Consider the following 22685-nt stretch of genomic DNA (forward strand, 5'->3'; position numbering starts at 1 on the left):
GGATGGGATGGGATGGGATGGGATGGGATGGGATGGGATTGGGATGGGATGGGATGGGATGGGGATGGGGATGGGGATGGGATGGGATGGGATGGGATGGGATTGGGATGGGTTTGGGATGGGGCAGTGAGAGCGGCCAGGAGCTGTCGGGGCTGGGCAGAGCCGGCCCGATGGGAGGGAAGGGCAGGAGCAGCCCGGGGAGCTGGGACTGTCTGGGTTGGTCCCCTCCTCTCCGGATAATCACGTTATTTCCCTGTGATCCTTTCACTGCTCTGCTCCAAGGAAGAGTTAATTAAGCTAAAATCGCTGTTTAGCAGCCCCGTGTCAGGAATTCTCCAAACGCTGCCCAGAGGGGGCAGCTCGGTGGGTTCCCCCTGATCCCAGCCCTGCACACCCAGGCTGTCACAGCATCCCCTTCCCAAAACCCCTCAGCAGGCACTCGTAGGCAAGAGAAGTTTTATTTACGAAAGGTGTTTCAATGAAAATTTCTTAAAAGTTGAAAAAGACGATGCAAGTTTACGGCAGAAATGACTTAAAATATAACAAATTGCACAAAATATTAACACTGATCATACAATATTTCAAAGATTAACAAGCATGTGCTAAAGAAACTGTAGAGTCTAGAAATACCCCAAATATATCTAGTTTACAATTGCTGTACAAAAAGCAGTTATAAATACTTCACATCTAGAAAAAATACACAGAACCTTTGAAATAGACTCTCCCTTACATATAAACAACCTTTGTAGAAAAAAACCAAAAACAGCCAATACAAGCCAGTCCCCCTGCTCCAAGATATGTTTGAACTAGTACTGGTTAGCACCAACATATTAGTGTGTCACAAACAGGAGCTGTTTTGTTTTTTAAAAAATAATTTTAGTGTTCAGAATTTACTTGAGACCAAACAGAGACTAGAAAAGATAACACGGTATGGTACATTCATAATTTGATGGGAAATGAGTACAGGGGAGGTGGAAGTTGAAAAGACAGAAGTACAGGGTGGTTTATGTGGTTCTCATTCCTACAAGACTCCTGTTTGTGTCAGCAGAGAATTGCTTTGACCCTGATCTCTCAAACAGTTATGTGCATGATTGATGAAGCCAATGCCAGCAGTATCAGGCCTTTTAATCTATTCATTTTCTTGCCATGTCAAAAGTCAAAACCCTTTTGAAATAAGACACCTGTTGTGAAGTTGTAATAACTGAAATGCATGTTTCCCTAGAATACCTGTATATTGAATTGCACTAAAAGGAAAAAATAAAGTGTTTTCTAAAAGGGAGTCCATGAGAGTTTGTTAAAGATAATCTGGCAGGCTCAAGTTTATGGTAATGCAGTGTTTCTACATACAGTTTTAAGACTAGGACAATTATAATTCTTTTTTAAAAAATCTACTGACTTTTCTTGTTAATATTAACACCAATTTCTTTAAGTTAGTAATCTGCCATTGCAGGAGCATAGCACCAATTTAATATTTATTGCTGTCATGTATCCCTACAAATATATTTTCCCAAGGTATTTACAACTGTACAAATATTCACAAAAGTGCAAAATTAAGACTTTATTCTGTGTATTCGTTGTGTTGGGTGTGTTGAGTCCCTCACACCGCCGTGATGCTGCCCCGCCTTATTGCTGAGTGCTGGGAGGTCAGAACACCCTGATGTCAGCACAGGGAGCCCCAGGGGGAATTTTCAAACAGTCTCCTCTCCCTCCTCACTCCACCTCGCCTTCAGCTCCATTTCCACGCTGCAGCCCACTGGGAAGTGTCCTAAACATCGTTGGAGCCTTGGCTGGTGCAGGAGGAGAAGCTGTCGTACAGGGAATCACTCAAGGATTCCAAATTGTCCACGTCCTGCCGACCCGAGCTGTTCAAGGAAGCTGCTTCTTTCTTTCCATTTTCTTCCTTCTGTCCTTCAACCTTGTTCAGACAGTTCTTCTCTTTTTCTAATAAAAGTACATTATTGCTGTTAAATTTATTCAGAGACTCCAGGGAAATTCTAGATACTCTGTTCTGGGAATCTTCTTTTGTTTCTTCAGTTTGCTTCAGTTTCTGTAAAAGGGAGGGAAATATTGGAAGAATATTTCTTAAAAAGTTATCCTATTGCACACCACTAATTACTGTCTTTCCAAAGTTCACAGGGTGAGAGGAAATAGATTGTTAGATGCTTAAATAACTGTTACCATTAAATAGAACATTAGTGTCCATTTTAGGATAAATCATAACTTTAATGATTATGCTGAGCCAAATAGGACTCCATTCATGTAACACTCAAGTGCTATTAATGTCCTAAGTAGCAGACCTGGCTGTGCATGTGTTAAACATCTCCAGCATCCTCACAGTAATTTAGAACTTCTCCTGCATGAATACTTTGAGGGTAGATTTAAATAGGTATTTGTTTAAGTACAGCTTAAAAAAAAAAAGTCAGAGGAGAAAACAGCATTTTCCATAAATTAAGGATGCAAATGAAACTTGCTAGGGAATAGCCTCACATTTTGCATGTATAAGCCTATTGATTTCCACAAACCCAAACCCTCTCTAATAGACAAGAAAGCAACAAGACAGGAAATTAGACTGAACGGGGCCGATCCCCACAGACCAGAATCAATCAGATATTGGCCAGGCCTTCCCAGAGAAGTGGTGTGATTCTGTGGGAACACTGGACAATATATTAGCACATTATATTAAAAACACACAGTAGGATTGCACCAGAGTAATTTTATCCCTTTGTTAGCTACTGGTATTTTCAATCAGAGTTCTGACCAAGGAATCATTAGGGAACTGTGTAGGGAGCAGCTCAATAAAAATGACCTGCTGTTCATACACAGAGTGTTTCAAAATCTGGGTAACTAACTTCTCTTACAGATCATACTACCAGAGAAATATGGGATAGCATTCAACATTTTACAATCAACATTCAATAACCTCCTGGGCAGATAAGATTCAAGCATTCTGAGATATGCCATCAGAGTGCAAAGCCATTCCTCACTTTTGGTACTGCCATCAGATGGCAAGGACAGAATCAGTAAATTGCTGTAAATGCAAGGCATCAATATTTTTGTTTAGCTAGAAAATGAGATGACATTTTAAGCACACTGAAGATATGGCTTGGGCAGGTGTGTGGATGCTGTGGGTCATTACATGTGCAGCTGTAAAGGGTCCTTAGAATTTTCTGAAGAATTCAAGCTTCAAGTCAGTCAAATGTTGTGCATGCTGTGCTGCTTCTCCTTGGAAATCTTGGGTGAGAGAAAGACAAATTGTGAGGTAGTTTGATTGTTGTTTTGATGGCTAGCTAGATAAAAATTGAAATGCCAGTCCAATGACCATTTTTGCTCTGATCTTGTCGCATTTCATAAGATGACAATACATGGATTAGATCACTAGTTTTAGAAAATGTTTCAAACAAACTTAAGCAAAGCAACAGGAGATCACAAAGTCTTAGCAAATGAACACTTTTTGTTTGGTGCATTAATTAATCTTGAGTCTAAAAGGTTTTAGGGAACATTGTGTTGTATTTAATTTTAGATGACAGTTAAAACTAAGGTCTTCAATATCTGTAATTAAAAAGTTTTCTGAGATAGAGGAATATAACCCTTGGTAATGGGAGTGAGCACAAATTTAGGGCCCTACAACAGAAATTTTTTATAATTTCCCCTTAAAATGTTCTTCCCTTTGCCCTCATTTGAAATACTGGAAAAGCTGTTTTACTTCTCTGTAGGCCAGATGAGAACATTCTCAGCCATGGCATCAATACCATGTTAGCACTTTTGCTTTTCAGAGTGCTAAGCCTAAACCACTTTATTATATGACAGGCTAGATGATGTTCCCTTGTCTTTAATTTTCCCACTTCACAGTTTTTCTTTAGATAAATGGAATGTGACTAGCTAGCACAGACTTGGGACTGCAGGACTCAATTCTGGAGTTAGTAAGGCCTGTGATAAAACTCTTATTGATTTAAATGGAGGCAATTTCAGCTCCTGAGCAGGAGGAGCACAAACACCAGGAGAATCTGCAGGACAGAGCAGTCAGGGTGAAGTGTCACAGTCAGAGGAGGATTTTGGCTATCCTGCTGAAGGATGGATTTACACCTCAGGACAGACCAGACTGAATTCATTAGTATATTCTGCATATATGCACTATCAATAGCTTTTTTACCCTTCAAGCACAACCTAGGCTACAATCCTACTTTAATCACACCCTAGATTCTCATTTATTTTATAAAGTACATCAGAGAAACTGCAGTCTACATATATTAAGCAAAAACATTGAATCAAGTGAAATTGAAGTCCATCAGAGAAACCTGTTGGCAAAAGATCCTGAGTAGTGAGCAGTGCATCCAAAATACATAAGGGCTTAAAGGGAAACTAGTTCAAATAGTGGAAGCAAAAGTTATTACCAAAATAAGAAACAACTCAGAAATAAATTACAGGTATATTTTGGACATAGAGTTGTCTTTTTTAGGTGTCCTAGTACCCAGTTACATCCTTCTGTAAAAAAACCTGAAACTTCCTTTCTTCAACACATAAAAGAAAATTCATAAGCAAAAATAAAACTTTAAGCAGAGATATTAATGTAAGATTCTGCACAAACAACAAAACATTTTCTCTCACAATAACACAATTGTGTACATTCCTGGAGTTGAAAAGTCACTGGTCAATTCTTTAACCTTGGTGTGTGTGTGAACAGAAATGTTAACCCAAGTTAAATTTTTTTTTCTCTAGTTACTAGAGATACAATTTATAAAAATTTACCAAAGAGTGTTTATTTAGATTCATCCTTAAATAAGTTTCTTACTATTCATGGTAGTCTCAAAAGCTGCTAGAGGAATCAAAAGGCAAAAGCAAAACAACTATTGTTAGGATTTGATTGATTAATTGTGTATGTGGTTATGCAGTTTTTAATGTAGATTTGCTATTGACTGCAGCAGAGTGACAGCTATAGAAAAGAATAAGGGTTAGTCCAAAGACATGAACATTGTTTATTCAAAGTAATTAGTTTGTTAATGCATTTGAGAGTCACACTAATGTGACTTCTGCAGAGTGGAACGTGAGACTGGTGTGTTCCACATCCAGGAGAACTGGGTGAGATTTGGTAAGAAGTGTAGGGAGCACTTAACCTCTAAGCCATGTTTTCCAGTCAAACCTCTCCTGCATCAGGAGTGGCTTTCTGCAGAGTGACCAGGTGGTTTTGTCACCACAGCAAAGAGAAAGGCTCCATGATTTTCTCAGTGCTGCCACAAGAGCTAAGACAGCACCAAGGATCCTTCTCAGCAGTAATGCTTGAAACCATTTCAGTGTTGACTTTTCTGCTGACTATTCTGATCTGTTCTGTGAACAAGCTGAGTGCTGCATTTGGTGTGGATGCTATTTTTTTCCCTAAGTATTAATTAAGGGAAAAGACAAAAACATATAGCCAGAGATTTTGGTCTATGAGAGACAGATAATTAAAAAAAGAAAAAAAGGCTCAGTGCAGACAAGAACAAGTTTTCCACAGTGCCTCTATAACATCTCTGGCCCATCACCCTAAAGCAGATCAATGGCTAGCTTGTTTTACTTATCCCAAGTGTATTTTTGTACGGAAAATCTGTTCCATTTTGGCCTTGGGGTACAGGGAGCATTTGTTGTTCTACTCCACTGTAGAGGTGGAGAGCTCCCCATGGCTGGAGTTTCTCACCTGCCCAGTGTGGGGTGACTTGCACACCTGAGAACCAGCTGCCAGAAGAGCAGAAACTCTTCCTGACATGCACAGACATTCATCACGAGCCACATCACTTTGAAACAAACCCATGAGTCATGAATCAAAATAATGTTTCCTTGCTGGCAACATCCTAAAGGGAATAACTAAAACCCATTAGTGATGTAATAAAATCTGGCATGTCACTTCAAGCACGGCAAATTAGGAAAACAAAACTAGCCTGCAGTTACACTGATACATTATAAATAGGTGTTATTCCTACATTAATACATCAAATTAGGTTTTCTGCAAACTGTAAAAATGAGAGGTTACATGTGGGTAGAATGCCTTTTCAGAGCTCTGTGAGCAAGGACCAGGAAGAGCTGCAGCCCTCCTGAATGGCACAAGGATTGCTCAGGTGTGGTGGGAAGGAGGAGCAGGGAAGGATGGGCTGGATCACAGGCACAAAGGACCCCACACTCAGGAAGGAAAGCAGCAGCAGCAAAGCCATTTCTTGAATGTGCTAACACACAGAAGCTCTGATTATCTGGAGCTCAGCCTATGCTTGTAAGTTCCTCCAGAGCCCAGAAATAGCAATGAACCATTCTGCAGGATAAATGTATTTTCCAGCTGTCTAAGTTTAGTTAACCAGCACTTTAAAGAGTTCAGAATCAGTTACAAAAAGGAATGAAATGAACTTTATTTATGTCTCTCATGCATTGGGCAATTTAGTTTTTAGATTAACAAAAAAGCAAGAAGGGTATTGCTTCAAGTGAAGTATAACTGCAAAACACTATTGGGTAAAAACAACAAAATTGCTATGAGAATTAAATATAGATCAACAAAATCAATACTTAATTGTATAACTCAAGGTCTTTCATTTCAGATCTGATCTCTAATAGAAGATACAAAGTATGTTCCCTTTTGTTATTTTTAGTTATTGCTCATAACTTTATTGTGAGGAAAAACGATTTTCTAGACTCACTTTTTAAAAATTGCTTGTTACTTTGTCTGCATATGCTCAAGGTAAACTTGATCCCTGGAGCAAATATTTCTTATTTTAAATGCACAGTTCTTCCAATTTAGATATCCTCTAACTCCTGTCACTGCTTTGTATTTACGGCACAATGGGTCTGAGTGGGATTTGCTGTTGCAGCACCACATAGGCTGCTCATACTTAACCTGCTCAGTGGGACAATTTTAATACATTCACAGCTTCTTGTAGAGCAGTGCAAGGAGGTACAGGGCAGCTTTCTGAGCAGAGATGTACTGGTGTAATCAGAAATAACTTCTCAGTGAATTCTCTGGTGTCACACAACCATTCACAGTGGAAGGTGTCACGTGAAGAGGGCTGGGCAGTGGCTGTGTCTCCACCAGGACAGAATGCCATGCAGGCTCTCTGTGCAAAGTGAATCATCTCCAGATCTCACTGAACATCAGGTGAACAGGTAACACTGCAGTGAAAATAGTTACACAGCCACATCCAGCAAACTACAAAGGTGAAAGCTGTAACTGCCTGACCTCTGCTGCACTACAGCTGAGCTAAAAATGGGGTGTTTGAACCTCTTTCTCTTTAAAGCATAACTTTAAATAATAAGATAAGCCTTGCTCTCAGTGTACATTGTCAGAAGCTTTCATCTATTTTCTGGACTGACAGTAAAATAATTTCTGAAATAATGAATCATTTTTCTTTTTTCTACTTGAGCAGAAATCCCAAAATTATTTTGCTGTAGCAGATAATGGCATTCTCAGAGACACACCATCAGATTTCCATGATAAACAACAAGTGCCAGCTTCTTTTGTGAGAAAAAATGCATTGCTAGGAAGCATTTTTAAGTTAATTAGTCTGAACGTTCAGCAGTTGATAGGAAAGCCAGATATACATTGGTATGTATCATCCCCTGATGGCATTATGGGCAATGTAAGAATGACAATATAATCAAAGTTTACCTACTGTATTTCAGATGATAAAAATCCAGAAATATATTTTGTATCACAAGGAAAGCCCTTCTCATGATCCTGAACTGTAAGTGAATTACTTTAGAGCAAAACCAGCTGATTAGCACAAACTGTGTACAATTCATGGCTGCAGATCTGGACAAAACAGTTATTGCCTAGTGAACAGGTGGCTGAGGAGCCGAGACTTATGTTGTCTATAGCTTGAATTCTTGTGTGATTTAGGAGATAAAAGAATTTAGTTTAGTGAATTGGGCCTTATGCTTTCAAAAGCATAATTTTCACAAAATGATGAGATGACTCAGTACATTCAGCATTGTAATGCCAAGATTACCATCCTCATACATGAGTATTTCCTTGACATGACAAGACTGTTTGACCTGATTACGTTTATACCAATCCTCTTTGAACTTCTGCATAATTTAATAAACCAGGATGTTAAGGTCTGAGCTCCCAGGCTATTTGCCTTCTGTTCAGGTACAAACTGAATGGCACAAATGTTGTTTTCTCATAGTGGCCCAGAATGGCCACTGCATCAACTCTGCATGGACAAAGTTTGTTTAAAAAGGAATAAGAAAATACAATTCTAAGTGGCAATACCTTGGAAAACGATAACAGTGCTGGTGCTCAGCCAAGTGTGCTGAGGTGATGTATTAAGAAGAAAAGCAATTAAACACCAGTCCTTTCTCCAGAAGGCAAAGCACAGCCTCACTGTTCACATTGGCAATATCACCAATTTTGTTTCTCACAGAGGGAATCTACCCACTAAAAGCAATGCTTAGTGCAATCAGAAGCTCACCACAAGGCATTAAGAAATATCCATGGTGAGGGAGGAAGCTGTTAACTCAGTTTTTAGAACCTGATGGACTGAAAATGAACAAGAGATGTATAAGATTCACTTAACTTCTCAGAGATCCTTTTAGCTTTACTTGTAGAGGGAGTTAAATGGCAAAATTTTTCTAATTTTTTAGTGATTGAAAAAAATGGCAGTGAAAAAAGTCATGCTGAAAGGTAGGATTGGTGACAAAGTTATTGAACTTGGCTGGACAGAATTATATGAAGGGTTATTTTGCCAGTGATAATCGAATGGAACTGGAACTATACATCAGACTGTATTTCACCTCACAGAATTTAAATATACAGAGGTTTGTCCTAGTAAATGAAAGTAGTTATCCTTTTCTTGATGCAAGTATGGCTGATTGCTCCAATAAAGGGGCTTTGTTCAAGGGGCTTCAACAAAAAATTTATCCTAGACTAGAGGTTTGGTTGATTTTTTTTTTCTTTTTCATTGGAATACTTACACAGACCTGAATCCAGGAGGTGAAAAAAGTATAGTTTGAAGCTGTGGGTTTTTAAAAAAATCCTGTACCAAATGCAGTTCTTAAAGATATAGGTTCTATCTCCCATTTGAGTGATGAGAAAAAATCCTCAGAAACTTGGTAAATGCAGGATTGTACTCATATAACATAATCTCATGGACGTTTTCAGTAATCAGAGTAATTTTTTCTGTATGGCTGAACTATTCTCAGACTACTGTTCCTCAGTATTATCTGTGTTCTTACCTGTCTTCATCTTCCAGCTTTGGCTTTTTTTGAATAAGACAATGAATTTTGGTAGTTACAAAGACACTTATCCCCCTTCTCCCTAGTGATGCCTCAGCTCCTGCCCTGTAATGTCTGTGTGTCATTCACATGGAATTGGAAAAATGGAATTGCACTCCAAGACTGTACTGCAAAAGGTAATTGCAAGTGGGTAATGATTTTTTAATGATTTAACTAGTAATCCTGTCTTTTGTGTACTGGACTAGATTCATAACCTGTGACCATCCAGCTGACCTGTGGTGAAAAGACAAAAGCAATAGAAAGAGAATCATGGAATAACAGGGTTGTTTAGGTTGGAAAAGATCTTTATGATCATTCAGTCCAACCACTGAAGAAGCAAGATTATGTGGCAGGATCAAGAGGAAATCAGCAGGATGACAAAACCACACAGAAATAATTCTCCCAGCTATGAAGACTGGCTTGTTATGGGCATTAGGAGAGCTGTGCTGTCTGGGGGAAGAGTTCAATGAGTGAGAATCTTTGCTGGAAAACCTGCAGAGGAAGGAAAAGGAAAGGAGAGAAAAGGGAATGTCCCTTCTGGCAAGTTCTCAAAATGATTCAGGGAGGTAGTTTAAACCAAAGAGTGAGCCCCACAGTAAATAGGGCTTTTTATTTTTAGCCTCTGAGGAGGAAGGAAATTTGGGAAGAGACAAGCAATCTTTCCAGAGCCATCAGTTCCCCTCTGTGTGACTGCAGAGGGAACCTTCATATCCACAGTCACACACATCAGAACTGAAGCCCTTCCAAGCTCTCACCAGGAATATAAAGGTCAAAATCTTAGAATTTGGAAACAGGGTCTTATTCATTGTTAAAAGATTCTGAATTAGCTTGCTTAAACCCCAGTCCAACAACACAGTTTATTTTAGGAGCCTGAAGCTGACATTTCCCTTTCCACTATAGATTGTAATCAACTCTAAATAAAAGAGATTTTTTACCTCTAATGATTCTAACAAAACTCACTGCCCTTTCCTTCCCCTTTTTGACACCTGGCTTCTGAAAGCACTGATGAAACCCAGTAGGTGTGCCCTCCTCTGCACCTTCCCTAAGTGAGGGTCAGGGGCTGAGCTGGCACTCCTGCACTGGGATAAATGCTCCCGGAGGAGCAGGGGCAGAGGGTAGAGCCCAGGCTGCCTTCCCAGTAAATCTGCAGCAGCCTGAGCCACATGCACGTCTTCTGACTCTGTGCAATGAGACTGGAGAAGTTCCTTTGTATCAGAGAAAAGTGGGACGGGATAGATGCAAACAATGATGCTGGTTACATGATTGTGTTCCCACCTCTCCAGCTGAAGTTGTGAGCTGCACGGTTTTCAGCACAGATTCAAGCAAAGCATGAATTGCAGATGGAAACCTATGTTTTAAGTTCATCTGCTATCAAACCCTACATAACAGTACAGTTATTTATATGGACTTTCTAAATTTATGCAAACAATTTATCTCTGCTGTAGGGCAGAGTATTTCAGGGACAGCAGCACAACACGCACAAAAATCCACGACAGAGTTTCAGGCTTGGGCTGCAGAACCAAATTAAAGTAGAAGGATAAATCCTCTCTTGCAATTTTTAGTTCATTTCAGTACAGCAAGTTGTATCAATAAAAAGCCTACAGTATAAGTCAGCTAGAAAATAAATGCTATGAAGGATGTTCCATTTTATGTTGTTTGAATTTGATTAGTGATTAGTCCTGGCGGTTAAACCACATGGGAACAGTAATCAAGGGTTCTCTACTGCAATTCTGTAACAACTGGAAAACACTGTTGGCTCATGTCCTATTCCATGATGGGATATTAACCTAAAATCTAATTAATATATGAATGAATTACGTTTCTAGAAACATACTATATTATAATCAATTTTAAGTGAGTTCTAACAGGAGATAAGATGAAGAAAAAGCTGTAGAATTACCAGAGGCTGATAAATTCTGTTTACTGTGACTGATGATTTTTATGGAGGATAATTTTACAATCCATCAAACTTTTGTCAGTTCAAGAATCATGCTGCCAAACGTATGCAGTAAATTAATTTTTAAATTTACATATTTATTAAAAATCTTATTGAAAACAGCAGGAAGTAAGGCTTGTTTGAATAATAAAATAACTTGTTATTCTACTGGAAAGAAAACAAAAACCCCCCAACCTTCTATTAAGATGATTTTATAGCAAGGCAATAATTACAAACAACTACATGAATTAGTTAACCAAACACAGTATTAAATAGCCAACCCAAAAATTAATCAAGAATTTAGAAAACCTTTTTGGAAGATAATCAGGTAAAAAAAAAAATGCAATTTAAAAACTAAGAAATTCATGGCTGAGTCTCAGATATGCTGGAGGACAGGTTTTCTAATCCAGGTTGGAGCTCCTGGGGAACTTGAGGAGCTGCAGGTGTCTGCCTGTGGCTGGAGGAGCTGAGGAGGAGGAAGGGCAGGGGATAAGTCCTTTTTTTAACTCTAAAGGATGCTCAAAAAGAAACACTGTTTCTCTATTATTGGGATAATTAAGGATAAGAATTATTAGAGATAAGAATTTAGAATGAAGCAGAGCAATGCTGGCCACCAAGATGACCACTGCAGATGCAGATGGAAGCTCCTACAGCCAGGAGGTTGATAAATGTTGAACTTGCCTCCTGACTGAATTAAAGCAGTGATATCCATTTTGATTAACATGCATATCATCTGGCTGTGATCCGAGGGGAATTTGAGTTAATTTATGGATTTTGATGTGTTTACTTCATCTTTCAAGAACGAGTACATCTGTTTCTGGTCATGAGAAGCTCTATCCTACTTCGTGGCTCAGCCAGGCATGCAGAATGTGCCCCATTGGGATCTGGCAGGAGGCACTAATGCTTCCAAACCCTCTGTGAGGGGCACAGCCTCCACACACAAAACTCAAGGACAAGTGCTGGACAGACCTTTGCCTTTCCACCTTCAGCTCCCTGGATAGCAGCACAGCTCAGGATTGCAGGGTGGGAGCTGTGCTCAGCCTACCTGGGCTGTGAAAGGCCCTTTCTAGGTTGTGAGGTGATATTTTGGCAAGGCTTTTGAGGATTTTGCAGAGAAAGAAGGCACAGTGAAAAGATATATTGGGAACTTGGTTTTATGGGTTCTGCCCCCCTGGCCTGGCTGTGAGAAAACCTTTGTTGGGTATGACTGAAGAAGAAATTTGGTGTGAAGAAGCAGCATAGGCTCCTGCAGGGAAATAATAATGTAGTGGGTTTTTGCATTGATTTTGCTGCAATTTCTGTATAAAAAGAGAAATGTGTGAAATGATAGCTGCCACGTGACTGGATGTGTTGGACAAATGCTTTAGGACATTTATTGACCTTAGCAATGCAGAAATGTTACTGCAGTATCAATGCTGCAACTGCAGTGAGATACTGGTGATATAGAACATTCCTGTGCCTAAACCACAGATTGTAATATTGTTAATATAATAGGCCACTAGGAGGACTAAAATACAACTGGAATTCATGCAGACACACTGTACAGCTAATATACACTCACGTTTTGAATGTCCAAAGATGATACAAACAGAAAATCTGGATGAAAATACAGAATAAAGCAGTTGCCAGGCCCTATTAGTGAATGAATAATTTGAAAAAATGTTGCTGAAAATGAACAGGCATTTAATATCTATTAGAATACAAAACCCCCAAACTTTTAAGTGTTAATTTCTTCAATGTCTTAGACTATTCAGGATTCAAATACTCCTAACAATGGAGTAAAACTTTCTTCCATGCCCAGGCATGATTAGGAGCCCTGAATGGACACCAGGACTGCCAAAGGTGGTAGAGTTCTGCCCATGCAAAACTCTCTGCAGGATCAGGGTGTGAATTTTCTTCTGACATTTGGAAAATTCCTCATCAGAAGAGCAATGTGTTTATGGTTATCCCTTGTAATGCAAGATCCCATCCTGAACAAGAATTCTTGATGAGAATATTAAGAGATAATGATTATTTGCTTAGCACTGCTATGGGGCCTTCAAAGCTCTCCAAGCAGCCTGCTAACAGTACTAGATTAAATTCTAAATGCAGCTGGAAGGTATTATTTATATTCTTTATTTAAAAAATGGGGAATTTAATAGCAAGAGAGGCTTAGCAATTTGGACATTCAACCAGAACATCATCCCTATCTCCACAGTCCTGCACTCTTGTCTGTTAAGCTTTTTGTCAGTATTTGAGTATTTTTTATTTGCAGGCAAAAATTTCTCCATGGAAAGGCAGAGGCCAATTCTCCTAGTTCTCCCTAGGGATCATCTGAAATGCTCTTCAACACACAGAACCTGGCATTTAATCCACTGAACGTGGTAGTTAATCAAATGTTTTGCACTGACTTTAGTAGAGTTTGGATCAGACTCTTGATGCATTAGAGAGATAAATTATTTAACTTACTGAGTTCCCCTAGAAACAAAATATTGAGCTGCAAACAAAGCTAACAAACACCAAATGGGATGCCATCTGCTGCAATGAACAGAACATGACCAGTTCCCCTCCTGCTTGAGATTCCTCCAAAATACAATTTGAAATACGTTTGTTAAACTCCAAACTGTCTCTCAGAATTGGCTTAGCACAGGTTAGCAAATCTGGTGCCACCAGCAGCAGCAAGGCAGGCTAGAGGCTGGAGGTGTTGATGATTTCACTCCTGTTGGACTGCCCTGTGTAAACCCCCAGGGTTTTGTGCTGTCCAGAGCCTATGGAACCTATGGAGATGTTTGTCTTCATGCTCTGTGTCCTGGACTCTGAGGGGTTTCTCCCCCTGAGTATATCTGAATGGTAATTATCCTCATCATGCTGCATTCATAAATCTGGATTTTTCTCTCCTTTGACATCTCTGTGCCTACAGGGGAAACAGGATATGGAGGCAAAAGTTCTACTTCCCATAGATATCTCCCCCAGGAATGGCACGAGATAGCTGCAATCCCGAGTCCCTGCTTTGTATGAAAGTTTTTGGCTGTGGAGGAGAGAGAGTGGGCTCCCCAACACTTTCACAGGAACAGAAGGACAGCGCTGAGCTAAAAGCAGAGCGTGTGACGCCTGTGGGTGACATCAGCCTTAGCCCCCTTTCCTCTTCCCAAGCACACTAATTGGGCAGCCAGGCAGCTTTTATGCAATGGGAGAGAGAAACCCAGCAGGATTTGCCGTGTACAACCAGACAAGAAGATAAATGCCTTCATACCTAAATTTCCTGCCCAGCCAGGCACTTCATCTTCTCCTATCACCACGACAAGTGATGAAACTGCCACAAACAAACAGAAGCTCCAAAGACAATTTAGTCTTTAGCAGTCAACCAACCCTCACATCACACAGCTCCTCAATGGTGGCTGCTGTCCTTGGCTTGCTCTGCTGCCTCTGCTTTAACACCATGCCACTAATGATGTCATAACACAGCTTCCGTTTTTTTCACATTGGATTTTATTTGTAGAAATGCTGTGTTAGAAATGCTGAGCTCTTTTGTAACCTGACTTGCCATAGTGGTTCTAGGAAACATTAAAAGATAGGATGATGTTCCCATAATAGTGATAGTAAAAATATTCTGTAAAATGATACAAATGAAAGTTTTAGCTTTTTACAGTTGCCCATACACTAATGTTATGGAAAAAGCAATCAGGAAATGGATTTAAAAATATGAAGAATTTCATTATGATATGATCTTAATGGGAACACAGTAGGACCAGATTAGAAATGCACAGTATTTGGCCTTCCTTTTAACTTGGGGGAAATGTCTGCTGCCGTTCCATGTCATTGCCCACAGAGCCAATGCACAGCAGCAGGAGGCTACAGACCAAAATTCTGCCAGTTAGACAGAGAATGTCTAAACCAATTTTCAACCACCTATATAAACTCCATGATTTTCACAGGATCCAAATAACATGGATCAGTCAGAGACATCAGCAAAAGCTACAGATTTGTAGCACCTTTGAAAACTGGGAAGCTGAAGTGTCTAAATCTCCATTTAGGCACAGCCATTAAGAAAAGAAGCATGAAAAAACCCTGACCTTTAGTTTTAGTGATTAGAGGCCATAAACAAGTCTCCTCTTAGTCTATGCAGAGAAAAATAATTTTTGCAAGAGCAACCAGGAAGCTTGGCTACTTGTCTGCTTGGCTACTTCTGCTCCTCAGTTTCAGGCATTGTTTGAAAATCTTTTACATTTCAAATCTGCTTTTTGTCTTATTATGTGTGCTACCAACAAGATTCCCAATCTGGTAACTTTTTTTTGTTGCTGTTAGAAGTAATATCATAGACTATTACTACATAGTTAACATTTTAATTTTATCATTCACAGCAACATACCCCATTCATATTTAATTTCTTCTTTTCAACCCACTTTTGCTTTACTCTTCATCCTCCCAAACCCATCTGAGGCCTTGTTTTACAGTTTGTTTTCAGAGCATTCAGTAACCCATAGGATATGTGCATATGCAATAGGATGTCAGAAAAATCACTTTAAAGTGTTTGACTGCAATTTTTCAGATAGTCATCACTCGGGGTTTGATTTGCTGAGAATAACACTAGAGTAGCTAAGGGAAGTTCTTCAGGCTACAATTTTTTGCAGTAGGTAAAATTTTTAGTGCCCTCTATTAATGAGGAGGCAAAGGACAGAGAAATTGAGAGAAGGTGGCACTAATGGGAGCAGAGCCATCAGGTTGTGTCTCAGCCACTGATGGATTGATGAGCAGCTCAGGCTGGCAGGACTCTGACATGTGCTATGGAAACTCATAACACTCTTAGCCTTTGTGAAGGATAATTAGTCATTAAATTATGTAACTACATCTTGTGAACTTCCCAAAGTTCCCTGTGTCACTTATTGCTACCAAATCTGCTAAATAACATGGTTTTTTCTCCCATCAAATATAAACATGACTTTTCATTAAATTAATATGAATGCTGCAAAGGCCTGAGAGTCATGTGTTGGGGCCTAAAATATAGTTAAAATATTACACTTTGGGCCCTGCTTGAGTGTTTGAACTTGCAAAAAAATATTTACCAATATTTTTCTTGAGGTTTTAGAGAATCCATGTGTCACACCGCACAAAATCTAGTATAACTTCTCATTTCAATAAAAGGCAAATCACTTTTGGGAAAGGAAAACAGCTAGTGGAACAAACTATAAACACCAAAAAATTATTTCAATATGTTTTTTGTTAATATACGACATAAAATTTACTTTCTTTTCAAAGACCATGTTGATTAGGATATTATTGTCGTGTGCATATGGAAAGAAAAGGCATCCTCTTAAAAATAGAAATAATTTGCCAACATATTCTCAGTATATTGCCACAATTCCTGCTACCATCATCTGTGTAACTTACTCCTCGTGTATTCTCCTCAGTACAGAACTCTCACACTGAAACATCAGTCATTTCCCACCCTTCTCTGCGTGATGTTTGAGTGCTTTATGCAAAACACAGCACTGTTATAGATGGGGAAGGCAAGTTTCAGCTGGAAAAACAATTCACAAAAATATTACAGCGTTATTCATCTCATTTAACTCTGCTAATCACATGGTCCTCTTGGAGTCAGAATACTTTCCAGCTTCAGAAAACAAACAGCTCAGTGAATACACCTCTGTGCCTGACTGCTCTTATCTTGATTGAGTCAATCCAATGTTTATTGGATCCAATCTATTTTTCAGCTTTTTCTTTTATTACTAATATAATTTCTACCATTACAACAATTACACTATGTCACATGCTTGCTAATATTTATCATTTGTTGCTGTTAATGTGTCCTGAATTCCATTTTGGCTCACAGTATTATTATAATATTCCTATTCCACAGTGAGAGAAATGAAACCTGCAGCTTTATTTCCAAAGATGGGGGACTGCCTGGTTACAAATGGCAGAAACATGAGTGCACTTTGGGCCATGCTGCAAATCACATCAGCTCCATCTGTCAAACCTCTGAAAAACAGCCCAGAACATTTTCCACTCGGGGAAATCACTAGCAAATTATGCTTTTATTCTGTATGTACTTTTGGTTCTTACTAGACTAAAGGATCTTCCTACTTACACCTAAGAGCCCCTGTGCCTATTAAATCCAGATGGAATCTCCAGTCATAAAGGCAAATGGACATTGGAGTGCTGGGGACGTGTTTGCAGCAAGCAAGGGGGGTGGGCAGGGACATCATGTCAGGGTCTCACCCACACTCTGCTTATTGCAGCTACTCAGCCCTGCTGAGAAAGAACCTGGGGTACCCAGCCACCAGAGCTGGGACAGGGCAGAGTCCCTGTAAATGAGCTCAGCACTGCTCTGTGCTGTTCTGCACTGCTCTGTGCTGTTCTGTGCTGCTCTGCACTGCTCTGTGCTGCTCTGCACTGCTCTGCACTGCTCTGTGCTGTTCTGCACTGCTCTGCACTGCTCTGTGCTGTTCTGCACTGCTCTGCACTGTTCTGTCTGCTCTGCACTGCTCTGTGCTGCTCTGCACTGCTCTGCGCTGCTCTGCACTGCTCTGCACAGCTCTGTGCAGTTCTGCCCTGCTCTGCACTGCTCTGTGCTGCTCTGCACTGCTCTGCACTGCTCTGTGCTGCTCTGCACTGCTCTGCGCTGCTCTGTGCTGCTCTGTGCAGTTCTGCACTGCTCTGCACTGCTCTGTGCTGCTCTGCACTGCTCTGCACTGCTCTGTGCTGCTCTGTGCAGTTCTGCACTGCTCTGCGCTGCTCTGTGCTGCTCTGCACTGCTCTGCACAGCTCTGCACAGCTCTGCACTGCTCTGTGCTGCTCTGTGCTGTTCTGCACTGCTCTGTGCTGCTCTGTGCTGCTCTGCACTGCTCTGCACAGCTCTGCACAGCTCTGCACTGCTCTGTGCTGTTCTGCACTGCTCTGCGCTGCTCTGCACTGCTCTGCACTGCTCTGCGCTGCTCTGCACTGCTCTGCACTGCTCTGTGCTGCTCTGTGCTGCTCTGCACAGCTCTGCACAGCTCTGCACTGCTCTGTGCTGTTCTGCACTGCTCTGCGCTGCTCTGTGCTGCTCTGCACTGCTCTGTGCTGTTCTGTGCTGCTCTGTGCTGTTCTGCACTGCTCTGTGCTGCTCTGCACTGCTCTGTGCTGTTCTGCACTGCTCTGTGCTGCTCTGTGCTGTTCTGTACTGCTCTGTGCTGCTCTGCACAGCTCTGTGCTGCTCTGCACTGCTCTGCACTGCTCTGCACTGCTCTGTGCTGCTCTGTGCTGCTCTGCACTGCTCTGCGCTGCTCTGCACTGCTCTGTGCTGCTCTGCACTGCTCTGCACTGCTCTGCACTGCTCTGCACTGCTCTGTGCTTTCTGGGCACTCATACAAGAGCAGCTTTGGGTCCACCCTCAGGGACTCCAGCAAATGAACTGCAGGGCTTTTTGGGACATCTGGGCTAGTGTGTAATGTGGTTATGCAGCTCCCATATGCTGAAAAGACAGGCTTCTCTCTGTAATCTGAAATTACTTTCTGAGATGGTGGGATATGGAGTTTCTGCTCCAGTGACTAAGTTTTCCCACTCAGAAAGGGCAAAGTTGTCCCCTCCTCACAGAGCCAAAGGGGTTCAGTGAGCACAAGGCTCCAGCTGTGGCCACAGGACATCTTGGCGTGCTGCTTTAAATCACAAGCCCAGACGTGCATCTGGCAGCTGACAAGCCCCAGAGGCACGGGTCAGTGGGTGCTGGGAGTGATTGGGGCATTTAGCACTCAGTGACACTGGGCCAGGAGCACTGGAAATGAACCTACATGCCAGTGATGCCTTGAGTCCTTGGTTTTCCTGCTTTCCACTCCCTCCACGCCTTCTCTCAGACTCACATCCCAACCATTCTCCTGCTAGCCTTGCACACCATGTGTTCTAAATGCCACACAGCCTGCTCTCCTGTGCCAAACACTTTCTGTCCCTCGCTGATACCCAGATACTCTTTAAACTATGTGCTAAAAGATATCTGAGTTAAAATGTCGCCACCTACCCATCCCCATAAATACACTAAACAAACATAAAATAGCCTTTATGCCAGCTGGAGGGCTAGTCAGAATGGGCTTTGGTGGCACCCTACTAAAACTACTGAGGCCATTAATGCTAGAAGCAGAACTGCTTCAGCAGATAACTGCTTCCAGGCTTTTTTTAGGGTTATGTTTTCCCTAAAAATGTCCCTTGCATACCATTAAAAAGTTATTTTCTCTGGTGGACGCTGCATTCCAAATGTCTTGTCTTGCCAAAGCCTTTAAAAAACTTAAGAAAGTTATGGAGAATGCTATCAACTTCCTTGCTGAGCCACTCTCCATTGCATAATTTTTTACTAAAACTCTCAGTAGCATAAGAAACCTCAGCAGTTTCACCTAGAAGGCACAGGGAGAGAAATGAGTCTCCTCTAACTGCAGCTTTTTACTGTTGCCAAGCCAGTTCCTCAGGCTGGCTGTAAGGATGTTCTTCCACACCACACAACATTTCTCTTAAGTGATGTGTGTCAAGTGAGGCTTTGGTCCCAGAAGACTCCCTAGCTGGGCTTCAAATTGCTTGTTTTGCTGTCTCTTCACTTTACTTTTTGGGGGTAACTTTGATGGCAAGGTATTAGAAACAATAAAGACCTCATTGGGAATATAAGGCTTGGAACAAGATCTTAGAATGTGAACTTGTTCTATGGAGGGGAAAAAACATGCAGATACGAGTGATTTGTTGATGTCTGCAGATCTCTTAGCCTATTTCTAATTTAACATGAGCAAATCAGACTTTAGGCTAGAAAAAATATGTCTAATTCTGCATTAGTCCCATGGGTGGCATGGTCAAATCTGCTTTCTTATCAGACCATGCTCCTGTGGTTTTTGTCACTCAGGTTGTCAAATACTCCTATATAATTCCCCTGACAATGGGTCTTACATCAACTCAGCAATTACTCAGTCCCTGCTTTGATGGCACAAGTGTTGTATCACTCATCTGAGAATTAAACCTCTTTGATTACACAGAAAGGAAATCTTGCAGCCCCAAGCCTGTCACTGGGAAAGTCCTATTGTGGCAAATTTGACAAATAAAAATGTGCAGCTCAAAGGTCCCCATGAGGCCACACCCAGGGATCACATGGTGGTGCTGAGTATTAATACCACCAAATGTTTACATTATTAGATCACCTCCCCAAATATAAGCAATGATTTGGTATATTCTTTCTTTACTTGAAAGAAAAGCAATGATCTTAAAACACCAAAGATGGATGAATGAGCCTGCAGACTATTTCCCATCTACAGATTGTACAATGGCAGCTCCTTCCTTAATATCCTAGGTTCATCAGGGCTAGGAAATCAAATAAAGCTGATTCCCTGCCCACCTCATCATCTTCCTCTCTCTTAAGCCTGGCTAGAAAAATAGCAAAGAGGAGGTGAGATTTCTGAGCTTGATATGAAATAAACTAAATTATGCAATTAGCACACAGATACCTACTATCACCTAATTTCTGCATTTGGTCCAGCCCATTAGCTGCTTTCTCTTATTGACAAGGGACCTCTCCTACCTTCCATTACCTTCTGGTATAATAATTTGTAAGAGCTGCTTCAAACTCTATATCTGCAGTAGCACACACATTGTACAAAACAAGCCAAGACCAAGGTCATCAGGAGCATTTGCTGTTTCCTTCTGGTTGTAACACGACATAGGTGCTGCTGTCACCAATTTACAGCCAGCAAAACAGATCCTGCTGCCCCAGCTGCAGGTATTAATGTTATTATGAAAGTAAAAGGAAAGCAATTATTCAGTGCTCACTGGAGTGTGCACTGAGATGTGGTTTCTCTCTCCCAAATACAGATGGCAACTACAATAGCTGATTTTTATTAAGTCTGCCACAGAGGAAAGTTTGGGGCAATGTTTATGTTTTTAACTTTGGGTTGAAAGTCTGGTATTCAGGATAAGGCAGCTGCCGGTCAGGGGAAAGGAAGAAAGTAGTTCCACAGGGCAATACCTCCTTTCCAATTTAAAGTCTTAGGGTACAGCTCTTCCCAAGTGCTAATTGGACTGAAATCATTATCTTAGGCTTTTCCACATGTGATAAGCAGAATCCCTCCTTAATCACATCTGATAATGTGGAAAAAAAAATTAATTCTCTGCAAAAGCAGAGTGCACATGGCCTCCTCAGAATTACTTTAGTTACTTAAAAGAGTCTTTTTTAAAAGAGACTTAATTCAAGAGCTGAAGAGTTGTTCTCTTTCAGAGAGAGCAAGACACCTTCAGAAAGGATCTCAGAGAGCCCAAATCAGGCACACAGACTTTTCTGGCACATTCTCCAAGATCTGCCTAAAGAGGTGCAAAGTACCCACTGTGCTGCCAGTTCATACCCCAGCTCAAGTCACTGATCTCTGTAGGAGAGGAGACACAAGGAGAAGCAGCTCAGGCCTTTCTTTACTCGCCCCTCACTCTTGTTTAGTGCAGCCTGCAGAGGTGTCTGGGCTGCTCTAAGTGATGCTGTAACTCAGCAAGGTTGGAACACCCTCTCTACTATCAGCTTAATGCTCAGAGATCCTCGAGGATGGCAAGTGTTGTGCAATTACCAGACTTAGCCTTGCTTCTAGTCCTTTTGTGGGTATTCTCTCTGCTAATAGGAGGCTTGTGAGTACAACAAGTCAATCATACAGCATTAACTCCCAATCAGCTTACTCAGCTGTAAAATCCTTGAGTTTATCTGGGAATGCCGCCAGGTCTAGTCCTATTTGTAAGTGCAGCCTAAACAGCAGCAACATCTCTAATTTTTCCTTGGCCTGTATTTGCCAGCTCTCTCTAATGTCTACTTGGATTTCCAGACACGGGGATTTGATCTCACTCGTGAATCATCTGTTCCACACATCCAAAGTGCCGTGGTGGATATGGCCATAACTTCACACTTGCACTGCAAGCCTTGATGGAGACTTAAATTGAGTAATAGGGACAAAAGAGAGCAAGAAGGGCTGAATTACAGAGTAAAAGTATGTGATGGTTGGCTAAGGACAGAGAAGTAAACATATTTTTCATAATTCTCCATAAGGATGACTAAATAATAAAATCTTTGAGCAACTCAGTAACTTCTCCAAATGGTTCCTGTTTGACTATAAAATATGTTAATAAACAATGGGCCTGGGGAAGGGAAATTCATCTTGTTTTCTGAATTCTTGTATAAAAAAAAAGTCACTTGAGCTTTTAAAAGTCTAAACAGTAAATTAACTGATGAGAAATGAAATAATTTTTTCACTGCATAAACATGGTAGCAGTCATGATGTTGGCAAAGTGCTGAGGGCACTCCCAGTGTGCAAGGAACAGGAGCAGATGTTTAATGCAGGGCTCAGTGAAGTTTCACTGACAGGGTGTCTCCCCTGGGCTGGCTGCAGTGGACTTTGGATCAGGTGCTGCATATATTGTATTAAATCAGAGAAGTTATTGTTCAAATAAAAAGAATCCGTTTGATATAGATAAAAATGAATGTTTCTTGTTTGGAAAATCCTACATGAGGAAAATACACCACGGTTGTTATTTTAAGTGAAAGTTTTCTGCTGACAAGTCAACGCAT

The 22685-nt window shown here is 40.9% G+C and overlaps 1 protein-coding gene across 7 annotated transcripts in view; it reads right to left on the reverse strand.

Moving 5' to 3' along the window:
• Window positions 1-442: 442 nt before the first annotated feature.
• Window positions 443-22685, reverse strand: part of NCKAP5 (NCK associated protein 5) — a 380845-nt gene continuing 358602 nt past the window's right edge. For all 7 annotated transcript variants that reach the window (XM_033064246.1, XM_033064245.1, XM_033064249.1 and 4 more), the window contains one exon: window positions 443-2047. In XM_033064246.1, the coding sequence (XP_032920137.1) occupies window positions 1766-2047 (282 nt within the window). In that variant the 3' untranslated portion in view covers window positions 443-1765. The remainder of the gene's footprint in view (window positions 2048-22685) is intronic.

The sequence above is a fragment of the Catharus ustulatus genome, chromosome 7 (genome assembly GCF_009819885.2).
Source record: "Catharus ustulatus isolate bCatUst1 chromosome 7, bCatUst1.pri.v2, whole genome shotgun sequence".
Taxonomy (NCBI): domain Eukaryota; kingdom Metazoa; phylum Chordata; class Aves; order Passeriformes; family Turdidae; genus Catharus; species Catharus ustulatus.